The 22,046-nt window shown below is 38.2% G+C and overlaps 1 protein-coding gene across 5 annotated transcripts in view; it reads left to right on the forward strand.

The window, feature by feature from the left end:
* Positions 1–22,046, forward strand: part of AGTPBP1 (ATP/GTP binding carboxypeptidase 1) — a 107,389-nt gene that overhangs the window by 79,562 nt on the left and 5,781 nt on the right. For 4 of the 5 annotated variants that reach the window (XM_070431412.1, XM_070431413.1, XM_070431415.1 and 1 more), the window contains 4 exons: positions 627–756; positions 3,208–3,339; positions 5,681–5,857; positions 8,971–9,131. In XM_070431412.1, coding sequence (XP_070287513.1) covers positions 627–756; positions 3,208–3,339; positions 5,681–5,857; positions 8,971–9,131 — 600 coding nt within the window. Of the gene's footprint in view, positions 1–626; positions 757–3,207; positions 3,340–5,680; positions 5,858–8,970; positions 9,132–17,653; positions 19,323–22,046 lie in introns of those variants that run through there. The other variant, XM_070431414.1, reaches the window with a different exon arrangement.

The raw sequence follows: 22,046 nt of genomic DNA on the forward strand, positions 1-22,046 counted from the left end.
AATTTTAAAAAGGATAATTTATTTTTTAGGTATGTTATGGTAATGGAACTAAAACAAAATTTTATGTCTTATTTTAATTGATCAGCTAAAATCCTGTTTATATTTCTGTTATCACTTTCTGATTGTTTGCTTAAATTTTTGCTCAGTGGCTGTAATACTTAATACCTATGATTAAATGAAAATGTATTTAAGTATATATGCTTTTCATAAACTAACCTTTCTTAGGAGGGCCCAGATAGCACTTTTAATAATAACTAATACAATCCGAATATAAAATGTTAGTATAAAAAATGATTATTATGTAGTCAGAATGTGAAATATGGCCATTAATTTTTATAGAGTATGGAATAAAATCCCAGAATTGAGAATTAGTATTTTCAATAGCTTGAAAGTTTTGACCTATGAATCTGAAAGGTTACCATACTTAATTGCATGTAACACAGGATCTTGGACACAGCAAATGCTTAATAAATGATTATTTAATGACTAACCTATGCATTCTGTTGAGCCCATCATCTATACCAATTTGAAATATTTAGTGAAATAGAATCATAAAATTAAATCAAATATATTTAAGAATTTATTGGTAGAAGTGTTTGTCTATCACTGTGTTTGCATTTGTGTAGTCACCGCTGTTCTTTAAGTGGAGAGGATTTGAACAGACAGTGGCAGAGTCCAAATCCTGATTTGCATCCTACAATTTACCATGCGAAGGGGCTGCTGCAGTACCTGGCTGCAGTGAAGCGCCTACCACTGGTAAGTGCCAGGATTTGTTTGTGCTTTGTACAAAGACATGACTTTGTTGATTAAAGACTTAGTATTTTATACATTACTAAAGGTCCGGTGCACAGAATTCGTGCACTTGGGGAGTGGGGGTGGTGGGGAGTCCTGCAGCCCAGCCTGCACCCTCTTGCTGTCCGGGATCCCTCAGGGGATGTCCGGGACCCCTTGTTCCTTACCGCCTGCCTGCTCTCTGTTCCTTACCACTTGGCTCCCTGCGCCTTAGTGCTGCCACAGAGACAGGAGAGGCTCTTGCCACCACCGCTGCACTCGCCAGCCATGAGCCCAGCTTCTGGCTGAGCTGCACTCTCCCTGTGGGAGTGCTCTGACCACCAGGGGGCAGCTCCTGCGTTGAGCGTCTGCCCCCTGGTGGTCAGTGCATGACATAGCTACTGGTTGTTCCGCCCTTCGGTCTATTTGCATGTTAGGCTTTTACTATATAGGATTTTCTGGTTATAAAAGCTAAGTATTAATTTCAGAAGCAATTTCTTCAAAATATCTTTTTCTGTTATCAGTCACTTGTGTACTAATTATGGTATCAATATAATGTATTCATATTCTTATTTCATCAGATTTAATTTTTTTTTAATATATTTTTTATTGATTTTTTACAGAGAGGAAGGGAGAGAGATAGAGAGCTAGAAACATCGATGAGAGAGAAACATCGATCAGCTGCCTCCTGCACACCCCACACTGGGGATGTGCCCACAAACAAGGTACATGCCCTTGACCGGAATCGAACCTGGGACCTTTCAGTCCACAGGCTGAGGCTCTATCCACTGAGCCAAACCAGTTTCGGCCAGATTTAATTTTTGTAATGCTCATGAGCCCTATACTTTTCTTTTTTTATTTATGAATATTGGTAACTCCTGGTTGTAATTTTAGGTATTTAACTTCACTATTTGAACAACACTGAGGTAACAGTATTTTTCAAATTCTCAAACTAGTAGCTTATATCTGAGCTCTTTAGTCAACTCTGAAGCTGGTCAGTCTCGGGTACTAACGTGGGAAAGGTCGTAGAGGTGGGGTGGGAGGCTCCAAGAGCTGTGTGAATGCGCTTCTGCTTTTAGCAACTTTTGTTTAGAATTTTTCCATTCGGTTAGTGTTTAAATGAGTTAATCTTCCTTTAGGAAAGAAACATTTTGCAAGGAATATATCCCAAGAAACTAGAAACACCGGTCAGAAAGGATATATGCACCCCTATGTTCATAGCAGCACAGTTTACCATAGCTAAGATTTGGAAACAGCCTAAGTGCCCATCAGCAGATGAGTGGATTAGAAAACTGTGGTACATCTACATAATGGAATACTATGCTGTTGTAAAAAGGAAGGAATTCCTACTATTTGCAACAGCATGGATGGAGCTGGAGAGCATTATGCTAAGTGAAATAAGTCAGTCAGAGAAAGATAAATATCACATGACCTCACTCATTTGTGGATTATAATGAACAACATAAACTGATGAACAAAAACAGATCCAGAGACAGAGAAGCATCGATTAGATGCTCAAGCCTCAGAGGGAAGGTAGGAGAGGGTGGGGGTAAGGGGGAGAAATCAACCAAAGGACTTGCATGCCTGCACATAAGCCTCACCAATGGACAGAGACACCAGGGGGGGTGAGGGCATGAACAGGAGTGGGGTGGGGGAAGATGGGAGGATAAGGACACATATGTAATACCTTAATAAAAAAATAAAAATTTGAAAAGAAACATTTTGCAGAGGGGAAAAATTGGCATGTGAGTCTGTCCTTCATTTTTAAAATTATGTTCTCAAAAATTAAATTGAAACTATACCCTTTAAAAAAACGCATTTATTTTTAAAATTATTTATTCCAGAGAGAGGAAAGGGGAGAGAGAGAGAAACATTGATTGGTTGCCTCCCACCTGTGCCCTGACTAGGGGTGGAACTTATGACCTGGGAATGTACCCTGACCAGGAATCAAACCCACCACCCTTTGGTGTATGGGACCGTGCTCCAACCAACTGAGTCATACTAGCCAGGGTTCACATGGGTCAGGGCTTAAACCACACTCTTTTTATAGTGTTTTTCATGAGAACATTTTCATGTGTTTTTAAATTAGATAAATATTTTAACAGCCCTTGTGGCAGTGATGACTACAGATACAAATTTGACCTATAATTGAATTTATTATTTTTTTATAATGGCACATAGAAGATATATAAGAGTGGGATTTGTGGTTTGATGCAGATCTTGCAAAGGACTTTCTAACCATTCCTAGTAATCATAGATTTCTTTCCAAAACTAGATATTTCTACTTTTATTGACTTTACTTGTTAAATGGTGGTTCAGTTACAGTAAAAGGATCAAGGAACACAGACCTGTTTATTGGCTTCATAGTAACTAGATTTACTTGGCAATATATGAATTTGAAGGTTTTTAATTCTTAAAACATATAATCTTTTCAAGGTTTATTGTGATTATCATGGCCACTCCCGAAAGAAGAATGTATTTATGTATGGCTGCAGCATCAAGGAGACAGTGTGGCATACCAATAATAATGCAAGTTCCTGTGATGTTGTGGAAGATGTGGGATACAGGGTAATTATGACAGATAAATCAGGAGTTTTTGAGATGCAACCATGCATACAACTACAGAAAATAATTTAACATATAAACTACTCAGATTCTGTTTATGTTGCCATTTTGCTATTATGGTTTCAAATTTTTCATTTTAAATGTTTCTTCCAAATGTTTTTGCTTTTTACATGTAGATGTTTATCTGGAATTTATTTGATCTGAGATGTGGGGACCTATTTAGTTTCCTGTATAACCATTGATTAAACAGTACATCCTTCCTTGGCCGATTTTATAAAGCCATCTGTAGCATACCATTTTTCCACATGCCTGGGTGTGTTTTGAGGTATGCCAAGGACGGACACGAGATCTTACTGCTTCAAGTCCTGTGTGCTTTCATTCTCCTCCTACATTTATGCCTACACAAGCACCCTGGGTTAATTTGCAAGCTTGAAGTACATTTTCTTTTTGCTTCTCTCTCCTCCTCTTTTCCGAATAAATAAAATGTTAGAGTTATATAAAAAATGGAAACAATTGAGGAATTCACAGTAGTAAGTGAAAGTCATCTCACAGTTACTAATTAAGCAGTTTTGCTATTCTGAGCACATTGATTCATAGATTATACCTAGAGTACATGAAGGTTGTGTTTGTTTTTCAGTGCTCCACAGCTACTTGTTTTTTCACATGTTTGTTGGCCATCTTTCCTGGTCCTCACATGGAGATCTGTGTCAGTCTTTCTGACAATTCCACAAGATTTCCATTGTGTGCTTTTGTTCTTGTTGTATGGATGTGCCAAAATTTATTTATCCAGTTACCCCCTGTTAGTGGTCATTTGATTAGTATGCCAAATTGTTCTTCATAAAGATTATACAAATTGATGTTCCCCAATATAATGAATGATAGTGCTATTTCTCCACACCCTTATTACATAATACTATTATTTTTGCCAGGTTAAAAAAATACCTCATGCTTTTAATTTGCGAATCTATAATTTTTAGGATGAGTATTTTGTCATATGTTTGACCAAGTATGATCTCTCTCTCTCTTTTTCAAAATAGCCTTTTCGCATATTTTCTGTTTACTTTTGTGCTGGTCACCTAGTTATTGTTTTTAAACTATGTGATTACAAGTGTAGTACATTTTTTTGTGATATATAGTAATTTAAAACTTTTATCATATTTGTTGAATTCTTAAAAAATGGTTTCTGAATTTTAAGGTTTAGAAAAACTTTTCTCATTCCAAGATTTAAAAGTATGGTTCTGTGTTTACTGTTTTTAGTTTTATTTTAAAATTTTACATTTAAAATTTCAATCTAATTAGAAGTTAATTTAATGAAAATTAGTGACTGGAGCTTGTTTTTCTCAGTGGCTATCCAGTGGTGTCAGCATTAGTGTGATCAGTCTTTTCTCTAGTAACTGTAATAACTTTAACAGATAGCTTTGGTTCTAATTTTGAATCTTTTTTTTCTAGAGATATATTTATTCCTGCACCAATATCACAATTTAACTTAACCTTAGGCATATAATTTAGGTTAATATCTGCTGGGTTATTCCTCCAGTCATTGCCTTTTCTTTCAGAATTTCTCAGGGGGTATTCCCATATTTACACTTTCAGGTAAACTTCAGAATGATTTTAAGTTGCTGTAAATGTTGTGGGCATTTTGATTGTGATTGTCTTAGTTTTATTGATTAATTTGGAATGATTGACATTTACAGCGGCAAATCTTTTTTGGTTGTTGTTAACCCTCACCAGAGGATATTTTTTCCATTGATTTTTAGAGAGTGTGGAAGGGAGGAATATATATATATATATATATATATGGAGAGAGAGAGAGAGAGAGAGAGAGAGAGAGAGAGAGAGAAAAGAACATCAATGGGAGAGAGATAACACATCTATTAGTTGCCTCCCACACGCCCCTCAACCAAGGTATATGCCCTTGACTGGGAATTGAACCCCAAACCCTTCAGTGCGCAGGCTGATGCTCTAACGACTGAAAAACGAGCTAGGGCTACAGTGGCAAATGTCTTAATTAGTCAAGCCATCTTTCATGACTAAAGTTTTTTCATTTTTTAAAACATGTTTTCTTCATGGTTTTTCTTACATAGTTTTATTGCACTTACTGGTTGCTATATACTAGTAAATGTGATGCTTTCTTCCATTCTATTTTCTGATTATTTTTCTGGGAAAGCAGAAAATTCTAAATTAGTAAGAGAATTATTTTGATGTTTTGTATAGCAAGAAGATCTGCATGACCCTGCTTTAGTCACTGTGCTTTCATGAACATTTTTAAAGATTAAAAACTTAGAAAAATTTTAAGTTAAAAAATTTCTTGAAATATTCTATTTTGTCATTCTTATCTTTGCAGACTTTGCCTAAGATACTGAGCCATATTGCCCCAGCATTTTGCATGAGTAGCTGTAGCTTTGTAGTGGAAAAATCTAAAGAATCCACAGCACGTGTTGTAGTTTGGAGGGAGATAGGAGTACAAAGAAGCTATACCATGGAGAGTACTTTGTGTGGCTGTGATCAGGGAAAATATAAGGTAAAACATTTCAGTACTTCTAGCCTTAAAATAATATTTGAAGACTTTTTTTTCATATGTATAATCCAAAGGTTTTCAAGTGTATATTCCATGATATATATGATATACTGAGTTATATGTAATTTGTAATGATGAAATTGAATTGTATGCAGTCTTAAACATTTAAAAAATTTCTTTGAACTAAATAGTTTGCTTTGGGTTCTCACAAAATCTTGAGTATGTTTATATTCATACTTTTTAAGAAAATGTTGTGGTACACGTATAAATACTGATTAGTAATTTATAATGAGTTGTGCAAGTAATACATTATTAATCAAATTTTTATATCATTTTAATTTGTTGGATATAAATATATTTTTATGCACTTAGAAATAAACACATTACACTTATTTATAAAGTTTTTAAAATATATATTTTATTGTTGAAAGTATTTCAGATTTCCCTCTTTCCCCTCCACTGACCCCCTCTTGTGTCTGATTTTTAAATGCATATCCCTTCACTAAATATTTTTCTTTACTAAGACTACTTTTCTGTAGTGCCATACACTTTTTTGGGAAACAACCTGAGTTTAAACTCTGCTTTTGAAACTTAAGACTAATAAAATATTAGGTGACTTTGAACTTAAAAATTTTAAATATCAAGAACTTAATGGACAATGAATTGGACTTTATACCTGCAACAGCAAACCTGAACATCTTTCTTGCCTTGGCACAGAAAGATTTCTTAAGTGTCCTGTTTTGTTTTGTTTTTGACATAGGGCAAGAGGGAACTGAATCTAATAGTTACCTCACATAACAATGGTTATAACTTTATGTTTTGAAAGAGCTAAAAATCTTCCAATTGGTTAGTATTAAAAATATAAGCATATTACAGTTGATGTCAGAATGTTTAAGAGGAGAGAGAGCCTAAGTAATGACTTTCAGTCTGTAACAAGCTGGAAGAAGATTAGGTAGGTTTTGCAACCAACTTCAAGCTTTTGGGGCCTGGTAGAATAGAACTTAATGACATTTCAGTGCTTCTGTTTTAGGTTGACCACCATATTCTTCCAAAATGTAATAATAACTTTTGAATTCTCTCCAAGTATTGTAAAACAGTGACTTGTAGTTTGCCAAAGGCATGATGGTGATGAGAGAGAAAATGGAGCTTGAGCACCATTCCAGCCCCCAAACTCTGTCCCCCAATCATTGCTTTAGTGGACAACTCTGCCGAGGACATTCAGAGTCCTTGAAGAGAAGTGTGTTTCACTAAGCCAATTTTTTTTATGTCTGAAATTCAATTCTTTGATCATAACATACACTTCTTTTTAGTTTTTTCCTTGTTTTGATTAATAAACTTTGTTTTTTAGAATAGTTTCAGATTCACTGAAAAATTGAGTGGAAAGTACAAAATTCCCATCTACCTCCATCCCCACACATGCATATAGTTATACTTTTCACACTTATTAATATTAGCTAACTAGAGGCCCAGTGCATGAAATTCGTGCACGGTGTGTGTGTGTGTGTGTGTGTGTGTGTGTGTGTGTGTGTCTGTGTCCCTCAGCCCAGCCTGCACCCTCTCCAGTCTGGGACCCAGACAGACATCCCTCTCAAAATCCAGGACTGCTGGCACCCAACTGCTCACCTGCCTGCCTGCCTGATTACCCCCTAACTGCTTCTGCCTGCCAGTCTGATCGATGCCTAACTGCCCTCCCCTGACGGCCTTGTCCCCCCCAACTGCCCTCCCCTGCTGTCCTGGTCGCCCCCCCTAACTGCCCTCCCCTGCAGGCCTGGTCGCCCCCCCTAACTGCCCTCCCCTGCAGGCCTGGTCCCTCCCAACTGCCCTCCCCTGCTGGCCTGGTCCCTCCCAACTGTCCTCCCCTGCTGGCCTTGTCCCTCCCAACTGCCCTCCCCTGCTGGCCTGATTGCCCACAACTGCCCTCCCCTGCTGGCCATCTTTGACCACATGGGAGCGGCCATCTTGTGTGTTGGAGTGATGGTCAACTTGCATATTACCTCTTTATTGGGTAGGATAAGTTGTGTGAGTCTAATTATATTGTTTAAAAAAGATTTCTTCACTCTGAGAATGTTCTTATATATTACTGTATTTTAGGCTGTAAATGTTATTTTCCTATGAATTAATTCAGAAATAGGCATAACCTTTCTAAAGCTCTTAAATTAAGATGTCTAAACTCATTAAATATCAATCAATTAATCAGTCATTATTATAAAGGCATGTAGGTTAAGTAATAGTTTTTACAATTTATTTTCTTCACTTAGCCTGTGCCTTTAGTCCTGTCATTGAAAAGTTGTTTTACAGTACCTTCTCTCTAAATTATGTCAGCTCTCATCTATACATCCAGCTTTTATTGGTATAAGAATTTCACTTATTTTAGAGATTTATTTTTATCTGAAAATTACATGATAAGCAAAATCTTGATTTACACTCCATTTTTATCTTTTTGCATGGTTACATTTAACTTCCAGTAAATCTTACATTGTTAGTTGAAAACTCTTGTGTATAAAGGGTATGGGGGTTGTGCTGAAATTTTCTCTTTGCTTTAATAGACAAAATTTGAAATGGGCATTTTTAATTGACATGGAATATAGGAACTTATTTTACTAATACCTCATTGGCTTAGATTTGTTTGTTTCTTTTTTGACATAGTTACCTTTCTTTTATTTGTTTATCATACAATAAAAGTACCTATAATGTTCAAGTATACAAATTGGAGCCTTGATTTTAACACTATAATATTTCAACATTGGCATCCAGAGTAGTGGATCAGAAGAAATATTAGCGAGATTTTGTAAAAATCTATTTTCACACATGAACTCTAAGAGTAACATAAGCACAAAATTTTTATGTATTTTTTTCTTCCCAGTGCATTAGTAAAAATAGTTTGCATTTGATGAATAAGAATAGTTTAGAAATGATTTTTAAAGACAGTTTTCTTTATGACTTAGAATATCTGGTATTGCTAAGACATTCTGTTTGTTGAGTCCTAGGTCCATACAAAATATTAATCTTCTAATCTTATTAATGTAATTGTAAATTCCTTTTATGTAATTTTAATGAGATACATCCAGAGGATAGCAAACATCATAGTTACACATATAATATTGCTTTATATTCAGGGCTTACAGATTGGTACTCGAGAATTGGAAGAGATGGGAGCAAAATTTTGTGTTGGTCTATTGCGTTTGAAAAGACTGACATCCCCATTGGAATATAGTCTGCCTTCCAGCCTGCTTGACTTTGAAAATGACTTGATTGAATCAAGCTGCAAAGTAACTAGGTAAGGCACACTTGTTTATTCTGTTGTTACCTTGTAGTATTCTATTAGACTTCGTTAAATCAGTGAAGCATAGAAAAGGCACAGAGATTTTGACAGTTAAGAACATTTTTAAGATTACTATAATTAAGTTTACACATTTAATATTTATTCCAAGTTGTAATAATATTCTTGATTCTTTAATACTGATTTTTAGATGAAATTTTAATGAAATATTCTTATATTTTTAATGCTGTTTTTAGTGATCTTAATGGTTTACCTTTAACCTCCCAAAAAAGCAGTGTGGAAAATAGTATGTATATCAGGTAATATTTAAATTAAGAGGGCTTTAGAATTAGGATTCATACTTTAAAAGGAAGTCTATTTTGTTATCTACACACATCATATAACTTTCCAATCATATAATTTTCTGGTTACATATACCAGAAATAGATAATTTAGTATGCCTTTGAAACTTGAACCGTGTCTGCCAAATATTCTTCTAAATAGGTAAATTTTAGTTCCTAAAATTCAATGTATATAAAATTTGATCAGCTATAGGATCAGAAACAATTCAGTATCATAGTTCTTAATCATAATATTAGAACTTAGCATTTTATAGTTTGATGTATATGAGTAAAAATACTGTCATTATACAGAACCTTAATTTTTGTTGTTAGATATTGACTTGTCATCAGATTTAATTATTACCATGCTCTATTATATATATCAACTTAGCAGTTTTAAGTATAGTAAAACATCAATTAGAACTTTGTTCACTGTGATATTTGACAGAGTGATCACCTGAATTTTCTACCCTTGAAAGTGTCTGCTAAACAATAACGGAAGCTAATATAAAGATTGTTAGTTGTTCTCACTGATGTGTAGAAGCCTCCTTTGAAGTTATTTCATTTATTCTCCCCCTACCCCAGCTATGTTGAGGTATAATTCACAAATAAAATTATAAGATATTTGAAGTATGCAATGTGATGATTTGATATATGTATACATTGTGAAAAGATTTCCCATATTGAGTTATTAACATATCCATCCATTACTGTACACATTTATCTGTGTGAGTGTGTGTGTGTGTGTGAATATTTAAGTTCTACTCTCTTAGCAAATTTCAATTATACAATCTAGTATTATCAACTATAGTCACCATCACTTCCTCAGACCTTATTCATCTTAGAACTGAAAGTTTATATCCTTTCACCAACCTCTCCCTATTTCCTTACCCCCATCCCCTGGCAACCACTTTTCTACTCTGTTCCTATGAGTTCCATTTTTTTCCTTTCTTTTAGGTTTCACATTGAAGTTACACCATGCAATATATATATATATTTTTTGGCTCATTTCACTTAGCATAATGTCATCTAGGTTCATCCATGTAGCAAATTAAAATATTTCCTTTTTTAAAAAAGAATAATTTATTGATTTTTAGAGAGAAAGGAAGGGAGAAGAGAGAAATATCAATGTGAGACCATAGTATCAATTGGCTGCCTCCTGCACGCCCCCTACCAGGGATCAAGCCTGCAACCCAGGCATGTGCCCTGACAGGAAATTGAACCAGCAACCTTTCCGTGTATGGGATGACACCCAACCAACCAAGCCACACTGGCCAGGTTTCCTTCTTTTTTAAGGCTGAAAAATACTGCATTTTAATCTATGATAATTATGAAAAACTAGAGGCCCGGTGCACAAATTCGTGCACGGGGGGGGTCTGACCTGCCCGCGCTGATTGGGGCCGGGCTGGCTGGGGGGAGGGGCCATGGGTGGTCAGCTGGCCAGCCCTGCCCCTGATCTGGGTGTGGGGGTGAGGGGATCAGGGCCACAGTGGGCTCAAAGCAAGCGGTTGTTCTAGTGTCCCAGTCGCTTGACTTTTATATGTATAGCTAAGTTTTCAGTTATTCTCTTAAGTATATCTACAATGCTTCATTCAGTAAATATAGTTTACTTTTATAAATAACAATGGAAATCTAAAAACTAATTACAAGTTTAATAAAGCTCAAAAACTGATCTGTAAAATTATTTTACTTAGAAACCTTGAAACCTCTGAATGTAAGACTTTATATTAAAAAGCTCACAGATTCTTAAATCGTGTTGGTATTACTATGTATATAAGCTATAACTAACTTTCTTTTTATTTAATGTTTGTTTTTAACCTCTGTCTCTTTATATTTAAAAATGTCTCATAATTAGGACATAGTTGTTTTTATAAATTTTAATCTGACAGTCATATTTTAATTGAAATATTTAGTTCATTTACATTTATTATAATTATTGACATATTTAGACTTAACTCTACCATCTTATTGTTTGCTATTTGTTTCACTTGCCCTGTGGTTTTTGTTTGTTTTGCCTTTTTTTGATTGATAGATTTTAGATTGATTTCAGGTTTATATTGATTTTATCCTCTTAATTTTTTTAATGGATACTTGGTATTCACACATTCTCAATTTATCAGAGTCAATACAGATTTGTACTTTTATCTTTTCTTGGACAATATAGGATCCTTAGAACATGTTAACTCCATTTAACTCTCTCTCAATATATGTGCTGCTGTTGTCAGATATTTTATGAGTATACTATTAATATTTTAAACTTTACAGACATTATTACTATTTTATGCAGTCTTTGGATTTCCCCATACATATACTGCCCTCTTCCCCTCTTTCCTCTTCATTTATTTCTATATTTCAGATTTTATCTGAAGTAATTTTTCTTTTGTTCAAAGAATACTATTAAGTCTTCATCTTCAGTTTTGAGGGATGCTTTTGCTGGATAGGTAACACTGTCCTTCACTGAAGAGCCATTCTGTTGTCATTGGTCTTCCACTATTAAGTTGTCAAGTGAGGTACCAGTCTGATTGTTGCCCTTTGAATGTAATCTATCTTTTAAGGCTAAGTTGCTTTTATGAATTTCTCTTAGTCTTTGGTATGTGGGGGTTTTACTTAGTATTTTATTTATTTTGCCTGGGTTTTACAAGGTTTCTTAAATCTGTGGCTGGATATCTTCCATCAATTTAGGGGAATTCTTAGCCATTTTCTCTTCAAACATTGATTCTGCCCCATTATGTTCTTTCTGGGACTCCATTTACATTTAAGTTTGACCTTTTCATAGATCTTCTGTGTCTTACTCTCATGAATAAGTTTCTGCTCTTTGTCTCTCTGTGCTGTGTTTGGGCTTTTTTTTAACTTTTAATTCACCCATGCTCTCTTAGGCTGGGTCTTATCTGATGTGAAATTTATCTTTTCAGTTATTAATTGTAGTTAATTAGGAAGGATTTAGACATCTTTTCCTTAATCCTTTTGTACTTAGCAAAAGTGTTATTTTACATGTCACCTGAACTATTAAGTAGTTTTCTCAGTACCACTCATTTAAAGAATTTGAGAACCAATAAAACATCTACACTAATAAAAGAGAAACATGAAAATTAACCATCACTCCACCACTCTGCTACACCCACAAGCCATGCCCACCAGCCAATCAAGAGCGAGTATGCAAATTAACCCAACTAAGATGGAGGTGGCGACAGAGCTGGAGCGAGCAGGGGGCTTGGGTTGCCCCCCGCGATGGAGGAAGCCAAGCTTCCCGCCCACTCTGTCCGGCCCTGGGCTCCGCTCAAGGCTACAAAGTTTCAATTATAGAAAATAAATAAATCCCAGATACCTGCTTCCCTCCCCTCAAGGAGGCGCTGAAAAAAATAAAAGAAAAAAAGGAGGGACTGGGAAGCTTGGGTTTCCGGAGGCCGTGGCCAGCCTGCAAACAGCCAGCAGCCCCTCACCCAGGCTGGCCAGGCACCCAAGCAGGACCCCCACCCTGATCCGGGACACCCTACAGGGCAAACCAGCCAGCACCCACCTGTGCACCAGGCCTCTATCCTATATAATCCTATATAATAAAAGGGTAATATGCAAATTGATCCTAACAGCAGAACCACTGGGAATGACTGGTGTTATGACAAACAGTGACCACCAGGGGGCAGACACTCAATGCAGGAGCTACCCCCTGGTGGTCAGTGTGCTCCCACAATGGGAGCTCTGCTCAGCCACAAAACAAACCAGGCTGATGGCTGCCAGCACAGCAGTGGTGGCGGGAGCCTCTCCTGCCTCCTCAGCAGCGCTAAGGATGTATGACTGCAGCTTAGGCCTGCTCCCCACTGGCAAGTGGACATCCCCCAAGGGCTCCCGGGCTGCCAGAGGGATGTCTGACTGCCAGCTTAGGCCCAATCCCCTGGGGAGCAGGCCTAAGCCAGCAGGTGGACATCCCCTGAGAGGTCTCAGACTGTGAGAGTGCACAGGCCGGGCTGAGGGACCCCCCCGAGTGCACAAATTTTTGTGCATCGGGCCTCTAGTTTAACAGTATTTCTCATTAGGATTTTGCATTGATGACTAAATTTTAGTATATTGGGCATATGGAAGAAGTATTTGAAATTTGAGTATGTTTAAAACATTATAGAAAAGTAAAGTTGAAAAATACCAAATTTTGTATAGTGTTTTATCATAATACAAAATGTGCCCATGTTGAAATGAAGCCTAATTACTGCCTTACAATCAAACAGTATTTGAACTTTTTTTTAAATTGAGATAAAATTCACATAGCATTTTAAAGTGAACAATAAAATGGCGTTTTAGTACATTCAAATTTTGTGCAACCACCTGTCACCTCTATATAATTCCAAAACTTTTTGTTCTCCCCTCACCCCCCAAAGGAGACCCTCATACCCATTAAGCAGTGATATCTGGCCCCTGGCAACCACTAGCCTGCTTTCTGTCTCTGTGGATTTACCTATTCTGGATATTTCAAATAAATGGAATAATACAATGGGTGACCTGTTGTGTCTGGCTTCTTTCACCTTGCTTGTTTCGAGGTTCATCCTTGTTGAAGCATGTATTAATCCCTTTTTATGCATACAGCATGAACATTAGAAAATTTGATGAGAAATTGTTCCTAATACAACTAGTAAAATAAATAGAACTTAAGCTAGAGAATGCCTTTAAAATATGCTTAGTTTTACTCCTATTTTGTATTAAAATTTTTAAAAACCTAATTTGATGTGTTGTGATAAAGGTAGAGTACCTTGCTGATAAGGTATAGGGAGTAAGTACAGGTCGGTGGGCCAGTTAACATCATTTTGTCCCTTGTTTAAAGGCTGTACTGACCCTGTCATCATAAGAGACTGCCTTGAAGTTATTACAAAGTAGTATTAAAGATATTGATTGCTATAGACTATTAACACTAGGATGAAATATTAAACTCTGTATTATCCACATTTTCTTTATGTGAAGCTAGTGTTTATACATATGTAGGAACTTTTTTCCTGAGAAAGTTAAATTAATATTGTTAAAGAAAAAATTATTCATGATACTTTTTGAAGAATGGGAACCAGGCTTTGTTCAGGAGGACTGCTACATGAGGTTTGCAGGAGAGGAGAGAGATTGGGCTCAACTCCGAATACAGTAAGGAAAAGTGGAGGTTTATAGCCAAGGAGTAGAGTGGGGGTTGTTGGATTGAAACATCGGGGCTGTGGGAGATGTTGGCTAATCGGACTTGACAGAATATTTGCTGAAATCAGGCCAGGGTGATTTGATGTTGAGGGAGAGGGATTTTCGATAAACTGACTCAGCAGGATTCTTGCTGAAACTGGACTAAGAAGGCAGAGCCACTGGACTAAGGACACAGCCCACGGTCAGGGCCTACTTCTCAAGAGGACTCAGAGGAGCCTGACTTAAGTTTGGTCAAGGAGAGGGTCTCTGTCAATATAGATGACTTGGGGCCACATGTTAACAGTAATATCTAATACATAGTGTTATGCCCAGATTTCAGGACCCCCAAGAAACCACACCAGGGAGCCAGCCATGTCCGATGCAAAAGCATAAGAGTCTGTATTCAAGCTAGCTCGGCTCCCCCACCTCGCCGACACAGCAGCAGGAAGCAGAGAGAGAGAACTCTGTGTGGAGAGGGGTTTTATAGGGGGTTGGAGTAAGGGGAGGAGAAAGGGCTGTGGGCCTTGCTGATTGGCCAGGTGCAAGTTGGTGTCTTGTTCCTGGGTGTGGCTAGCAGAGGCTTAGACTTCCGGGAAGAAGCTCCTTGCCAAGCACATGGCCAAGGTAAGATGGAGGGCGTAGCACTTACCCTGGGGCAAGATGGAGGGCGTAGCCCTCGCCCTTTCACATAGCTCTGTAGTAAAGCTTACTGGTATTAATGTGCTTTATCTTTAATGTGAAGTTTACCATTTAATCAAGCCAATCTTAAAAGATCTTTCTAGTTAATAGCTGTGATGCACATAGTTGAGCCTGGTTTGCATTTCTTAGTCATTTATTGCTACCATGTAGGAAATTCTTACAGCTATACTTGCTGTTGGGATATTTTCTAGGCAGATAAATCATGCCACATAGTTGAAGATCATATCACATTTCCAGTCCACTTGAAATCATAGTGGCTTATAAGTACAAGTGAACTGATAGTGTTTTTGTGCTGAGTCAATGAAATGCTATTGTACTCACAGATACAGAGGAGATCAAAGTCTTGGGATTTATATGAGCACTTCAGGACCCCAGGCCAGATTAGATTATAATGAAAGCTTTGAGGCTTATAATAAGAGAAGGAAATGCTCCTTATCATTGAGATCCAGATAGGTATCAAGCTAGTAATTTCTAATCTCTAAGATTTAGCTATACAAGGAGTTTGCTGACTGTATATTTTATAGATATTTGTGTGTTTTATTTTTAGTAGCCTCTTGGAAGAAAAGTTATTCTTCTCACATAAGTATCTATTTGAGACTTTAATATAAAAAGATCGTATATCAGAATAAGGAAGAATACATATTCCTTCAAAGAGGATTCATTCTATCCTTTAGTAGGCTATAGAGTAGGGCAGATGGCTCCACTCCAGTGTGGGACTTAGCTGACTTGAGGTGGGTTTGCAAAACCTGTGAAACCTGTTTGATCCTTGGTTCAGCCCTTCCCCTCCAGAGGTCGAAATTGAAGGCCTAAGACTTCTTTCCTCAGTACCACGGTTCTGCCAAAAATTTTGTGTTTATTTTCTGTTTCGTTTGTTTTGCTGCTTTCTGCTCTGTTTCTCAGCTTTGTGTATTATGTATTTTAAAAAATTTGTCAAGTGCCATTAGGGGAAAACTGTTGGGGTCACATCTGTGCAACTCCCTTCTTTCAGGAAGCTTGCAGCCCTGAGCTCCCGTTTTTTGCATGCAATTCTTTGAAATTGCTGAAAGCTCTGAGGACTTCCCTGCCTCTTAGCAGCTGCCCTTGCCTGACCTTGGTTGCCTATGGACTTTGCCCCAAGCACCCTTTCCCTTGATTGATTTTGCTTTGTATCCTTTCACTGTATAAGTCTTAAGTGTGTGCTGAATCCTGTAAGTCTTCGTAGAAAATCACTCAGCCCAGAGTGGGACCCCCAACACACGTGTGCCATTCTGAATTTGTTAAGTTTGATTATTATCTCAGAGATTTTAGTGTTTTATTGAGAATGATCAGAGACAGCTGGTATTGTAATCCCTTTGTATGTGTGTGGAAACTGAGGCTTAGAGATGAATTTACCCATGGTCATCCATCTAATAATTCCCAACAGAGCCAGGAATGCATCCAGGTCTAACTCCAGAATTCCCCTGTACTTTGGTTATATCTTGTGTCTTCCAAGTAACTGAAAACGAGTGGCTTCAGTTTTCCAACAAACATACTTTCCAACAAAGTATGTGTAAATTAGCTTCCCCCTCCAAATAGGTAACATTCTCTTGTTAGATATTCTGTACACTAAGTCTGAGTGTTTGTATGAGCATGTGCAAGTGTGTGCAAGTACTTACATGTATCCTTATATGTCTATCACTTAAGATGGACAGAGTTGTTCCTTGTATTTTCTATGGATGATTTTATTCACTTTGTGATATTTAGGAGATGCTATCTCTCTTATAAGCTAGGAATCAAATTATATAAGTAAAATATTCTCTAATATTTATGCGCATAGATATTTTCTGCCACGTTAGACATGACATTTCATCCCAAAGATACAATCAGCAAGTCACAAATTGCTGAGACTTTGGGCCATGGAATTGTTTGTGCATGAAATTCTACTCCAGGATATCTTTATTGTGCTGTTTTAAAATAGGTAGGTTGGTCTCAAAATTGTAGCCCAACGTGAGATTAAGGAGGGACTCCAGAGTTACAAAGATAAGGTAGTATTTTTAGTCCTATTGGCCTGGGGCAGCTCTTTGTGTGGGCTCTTTAGGAATCGAGAAAGGATTGATTTACTCTTTTCTTTAACAAGGTAGGTTTTATTAATGTCATAATAACATTTTATATTTGTACAGCTTAAGAGTTCACAAATGCTTTCATATTTACTACCTAATTTGAGGCAAACAACTTTGTGAGGTCATAGGGCTGATATTGTTATCTCGGCTTCACGTGTGAGAAAAACGGGTGCTTGGAGAGAGAGACTTGCTTAAGACGCGGCTGGTTAGTAGAAGAGAAGAGGCACAAGAGAATTTCTGACTCCATATACAGTGTTTTGTTTCTTTCATGCTTGTATAGGTAACAGAGCTGAAGATCTACATCCTGATGTCTCGGATGGCCAATCAGCTCTAATGGAAGTAGACGGGTATACGTTTGAGGAAGATGGTGAATTCTTTAGGTTTAATTTTGTGCAGTGCTTATTAATGGCTTAATATGAAGATAGCTATAAAACTTTAAATCTGAATGAAGCACAGTTTTTTCCTGTTTTAGAAATAGTTGCAATTATAAACCTTTTCTGCATCATGATGACACCATGCAGCGGAGAATTTTACTGCCTTCATCTGTGAGAAGGCCCTTTGGGTGAAGGTTTTGTATTTTTCTTGAAGCAGCACAAGGAGGATTTGTATTTAGACTAAAATGCTATTCTCTTTTAGAATGAAATGTTCCATATTGAATTTTTGACTTTGTCATCTTTACACTAAGAATTAAAATCCAGAGTAAAAGGCTGTTAAGGCAAGTGTGTCTAGGACAGCTGTTGGAGAATGAAGCAAAAACAGGGAAAAAGGAGTAAACTTACATGAAGAAAATGAGGGAAATGAGGAAATAGTGGTGGAAAACCAAAATTACAGCAATGGGAAAGAATTAAATGTTGATTAGACATTTTTTATGATTGAAATAATATTTGAATTCCTATCTACTAATGGAAAGGGATTAATTATTTTATAACCCTAGGGCAAATTACCTTAAAATCTTTCTCTAAGTGATGGTTATTGTGTGATAATGTGTGTGAAGGTACTTCCTAAATTGTAAAGTGTTTAAAACGTATGTTGTAATTATTAATAAAAGTGAAACTGAATTGCTGTGATTGGTCTTGTGCCTTAATTTTTTTACTAAAGTGAAATCAGTGGGAGAGGGTGATGTGAAAGTCACTGATCTTGCAGACCTTGTGGCTCCTCATAGACAATGCAGTGGACATTTGTTTAGGGCCTGCAATGTGTCAGGCACTTCTGGGAGCTGCCAGGTGGTACTAAGATGGGTAAGTCACAGTTTCTGACTTTAAAATGCTTACGACTTAGTACTGAGAACACAGGCCCCCACAGGTAGATGGTTTCAACTGCATCTGAGTATCGATCAGGTGGAATGTTTGTGCGGGGTGCAAAGGGAATAAAGAGAAAGGGCTCTTATCCCAAGCTGGGCTTTAAGAAAGGAAGACATGTAAAGATGAGCACAAGCTGCGGTTTGAAAGAAATGTGAGTGGTGAGAAGGAAGATGGGGAGTATGTCCTAAACAGAGGAAACAGTGTCCTGTAAGTGAAGACCTGTAAAGTGTTCGGTAAGGCGTGGTCTGGACAGTCATTGGCAGGACTTGCTTGCTGAGAATTCTGGTTTTATGACTCAGTGAATGATACTGAGAAAACGCAAGAGGAGCTGGCTTGGTGGGGAGAACAATGAACTCGCCACATCAGTTGAACGTGCCACATTCACAAGGTGCCTGTGAGATAGACATGTGACTATACTAGCAAGTCCAGGCATACACAGGGAAAATTCAAGGCAGAAGCTGGGGCTAGACATTTGGATTTGGAAATGATCAGAATGTAAATTAAAATACATGAAGTCATTCAGCGAAGGCATGCATACAAGAAAGAGCAGTTACAGCAGCGGTTCTCAACTTGTGGGTCGCGACCCCTTTGGAGGTCGAATGACCCTTTCACAGGGGTCGCCTAAGACCATCGGAAAACACATATATAATTACATACTGTTTTTGTGATTAATCACTATGCTTAATTATGTTCAATTTGTAACAATGAAAATACATCCTGCATGTCAGATATTTACATTATGATTCATAACAGTAGTAAAATTACAGTTATGAAGTAGCAACAAAAATAATTTTATGGTTGGGGGTCACCACAACATGAGTAACTGTATTAAAGCGTCACGGCATTAGGAAGGTTGAGAACCACTGAGTTAGAGCATTGTTATGAGCACCTACTTTTGAGGCATACACAAGGGGTGAAGAGCACTTGATCAGCATTGAGAAGAGACAGAGGAGAGTCAGAATTTCCCCCACAGTCAGCTCAGCAGAGAGACCTAGAAAAAACAGACTGGAAAGTGGCAGCTGGAATAGCAGTAAGAAGGCTGCTTTCCGTGGAGTGAGGGGTTTAATCTTCCTTCCCTTTCTTCTCTCTCAGTATTCCTCCAGTTCCTTAAACCTAGATCTGATCGCTCCTCCCCCTCTCCCCTCTACTGCTCACCCTCCACCTCCCAGTACATAAGTTAGCATTGAGGGCCCAGCCCCATCACCATTGCTGGAGGTACTCTGTATACTTCAGCGGCAGGCTAGGAACATGATTTTGTTAGATCTGCAGATTAACCATCAGGACCAGTATGGGTTACCAGAGTGGAATAGGAGTATGAAACTGGTCCTCTCTGGGCATAAGGATGATCATTTCTTATTGTGACAGTGTCCAGGAAGAAAACAAACAAGTATGTGGCAAGAGATTGGTCTTTTCTTGCTTTCTCTCCTCACTCTCTCTTCCCTCCTCCTTTGCTTCAGCTAGTCTTCTATTTATGCTAAGAATCACCTGAGACATCCTGTAAATTTGAAATAACAACGTTAAGCAGAGGAGTGAATTAGTTTTTCAAAAGAAAGAGAATAATCATTTTGAAAGGCAAATAATTTTTTCTTTTAATCTAACTTTTCCCCCTAAAGATATAACAGAGTCATGATAAATATTTTAGATGTATAATTGAAAGCTGCACACTTGTTTTTATGAGTGTGAGGTCTGTTGTAAATTCTCCCATAATCCTCCTGGCCATCAGCTTGGTTTATCAGGACTACTCCATCATAGTAAGAGGTAGTTTGCTATATATAAGGTCAAGATGGTTTTGTAATATATTATTTTCTCTTATGTAATGAACAAAATTAAAAAAATTCGGAGAAACCAAGATGGCGGCATAGGTAAACACCGGAAATTGCTGCCTCCCACAACAATTTCAAAAATACAACTAAAAGACAAAACGGACATCATCCAGAACTACAGGAAGGCTGGCTGAGTGGAAATTCTACAGCTAGAAGGAAAGAGAAAAGCATACCGAGATTCAGAGGAGCTGCGGAAGTAAAGTGCAGAGGTATGGAGGCTCGAGCGCGTGCAGAAAGGGGCTGGCACCTGAGGATGCGGTTGTCTTTTTGAATCGGGAGGGAGTCACAAGCTCCCGACTGCTCTGAACTCCAGTTCCGGGAAGTCTCTGGGGACCCAGGACTCCTACGGGGAGAAACTGGACTGTCTGGCAGCAGGCAGAACTCGGAACTTGAAGGCGGCTTTCCCTCAGAGGTGCTTGCAGCAATTACCAGGACACTGGGACGCTCGGCCCCTTAGGGCAAGGCTGAGGAGCAGCCATAGCTGCTTGCTCCGCCCTGTTGATTCCTTGAGACCCTGCCCCACCCAGGCTGCAGCAGAGGCTTTTGCATATGAATGCCCTGGCCCTTTGCAATCTGAAAATTACCTAACAAATTGCAGCTGGGCCAGACAGACCCAGAACTTCCAAGAGAAGGCCCAAGGCCCCACAGCAGCTTGCATTGCTTCACAGCTGGGCCTCATTTGGGCACCTCCAAACCCCAAAAAAGGAAGGGGAATCTGCAGACCTCTTTGTAGCTCCTGCTGGGTAGCCTCAGGCAGAGGCTAAATTAGCACCTCCTTAGATCCAAGAGCCAGTGTACCCAGTGGTCAGAGTGGGACCATCCAGATTACAACTCCTCAGATCCATAAGGGACACACACTCAGGGGGCAGACTCAGTGAGCACCAAAGCCCCACTGAAGCAAGTCTTGCCCCAGAAGGGTGTCTTCAGCACAGAAGTTCTCCCACTGCAGACACAGCTGATTCTCACAGCCAATTGGCCTGGAGGTCAATTCCTCCCACTGATACCAACAACAATCAAGGCTTAACTGCAACAAGACTGTGCACAAAGCCCACAAAGGGGTGCACCAAGAGTGTCCACCTCGGGTAATCGGGGAGGCTGAGCCACTGGGCCCTATAGGACATCTAGCACAGAAAGCCACTCTATCAACACAGGGAAGCAGCCAAAATGCAGAGACAAAGAAACAGGACACAAATGACAGAAATGGAGGAAAGCAAACTATTGGATATAGAGTTCAACACCACACTTTTAAGGTTTTTCAAGAACTTTCTAGAAACCGCCGACAAATTTAGTAAGACCCTCAAAAAGACGGGTGAGACCGCCGATAAATGTAGTGAGATCCTCAAGAAATCTAGTGAGACCATCGAGGGTATGAAAAAGGACCAACTAGAAATTAAGCATACACTAACTGAAATAAAAGATATTATGCAGAGTTCCAACAGCAGACTAGAGGATCGCAAGAATCAAGCCAAAGATTTGAAATACGAAGAAGCAAAAAACACCCAACCGGAAAAGCAAAACAAAAAAAGAAACCAAAAATACGAAGATAGTG

The sequence above is a fragment of the Myotis yumanensis genome, unplaced genomic scaffold (assembly GCF_028538775.1).
Source record: "Myotis yumanensis isolate MYYU_CA2020_CCGP unplaced genomic scaffold, mMyoYum1.0.hap1 SCAF_12, whole genome shotgun sequence".
Taxonomy (NCBI): Eukaryota; Metazoa; Chordata; class Mammalia; order Chiroptera; family Vespertilionidae; genus Myotis; species Myotis yumanensis.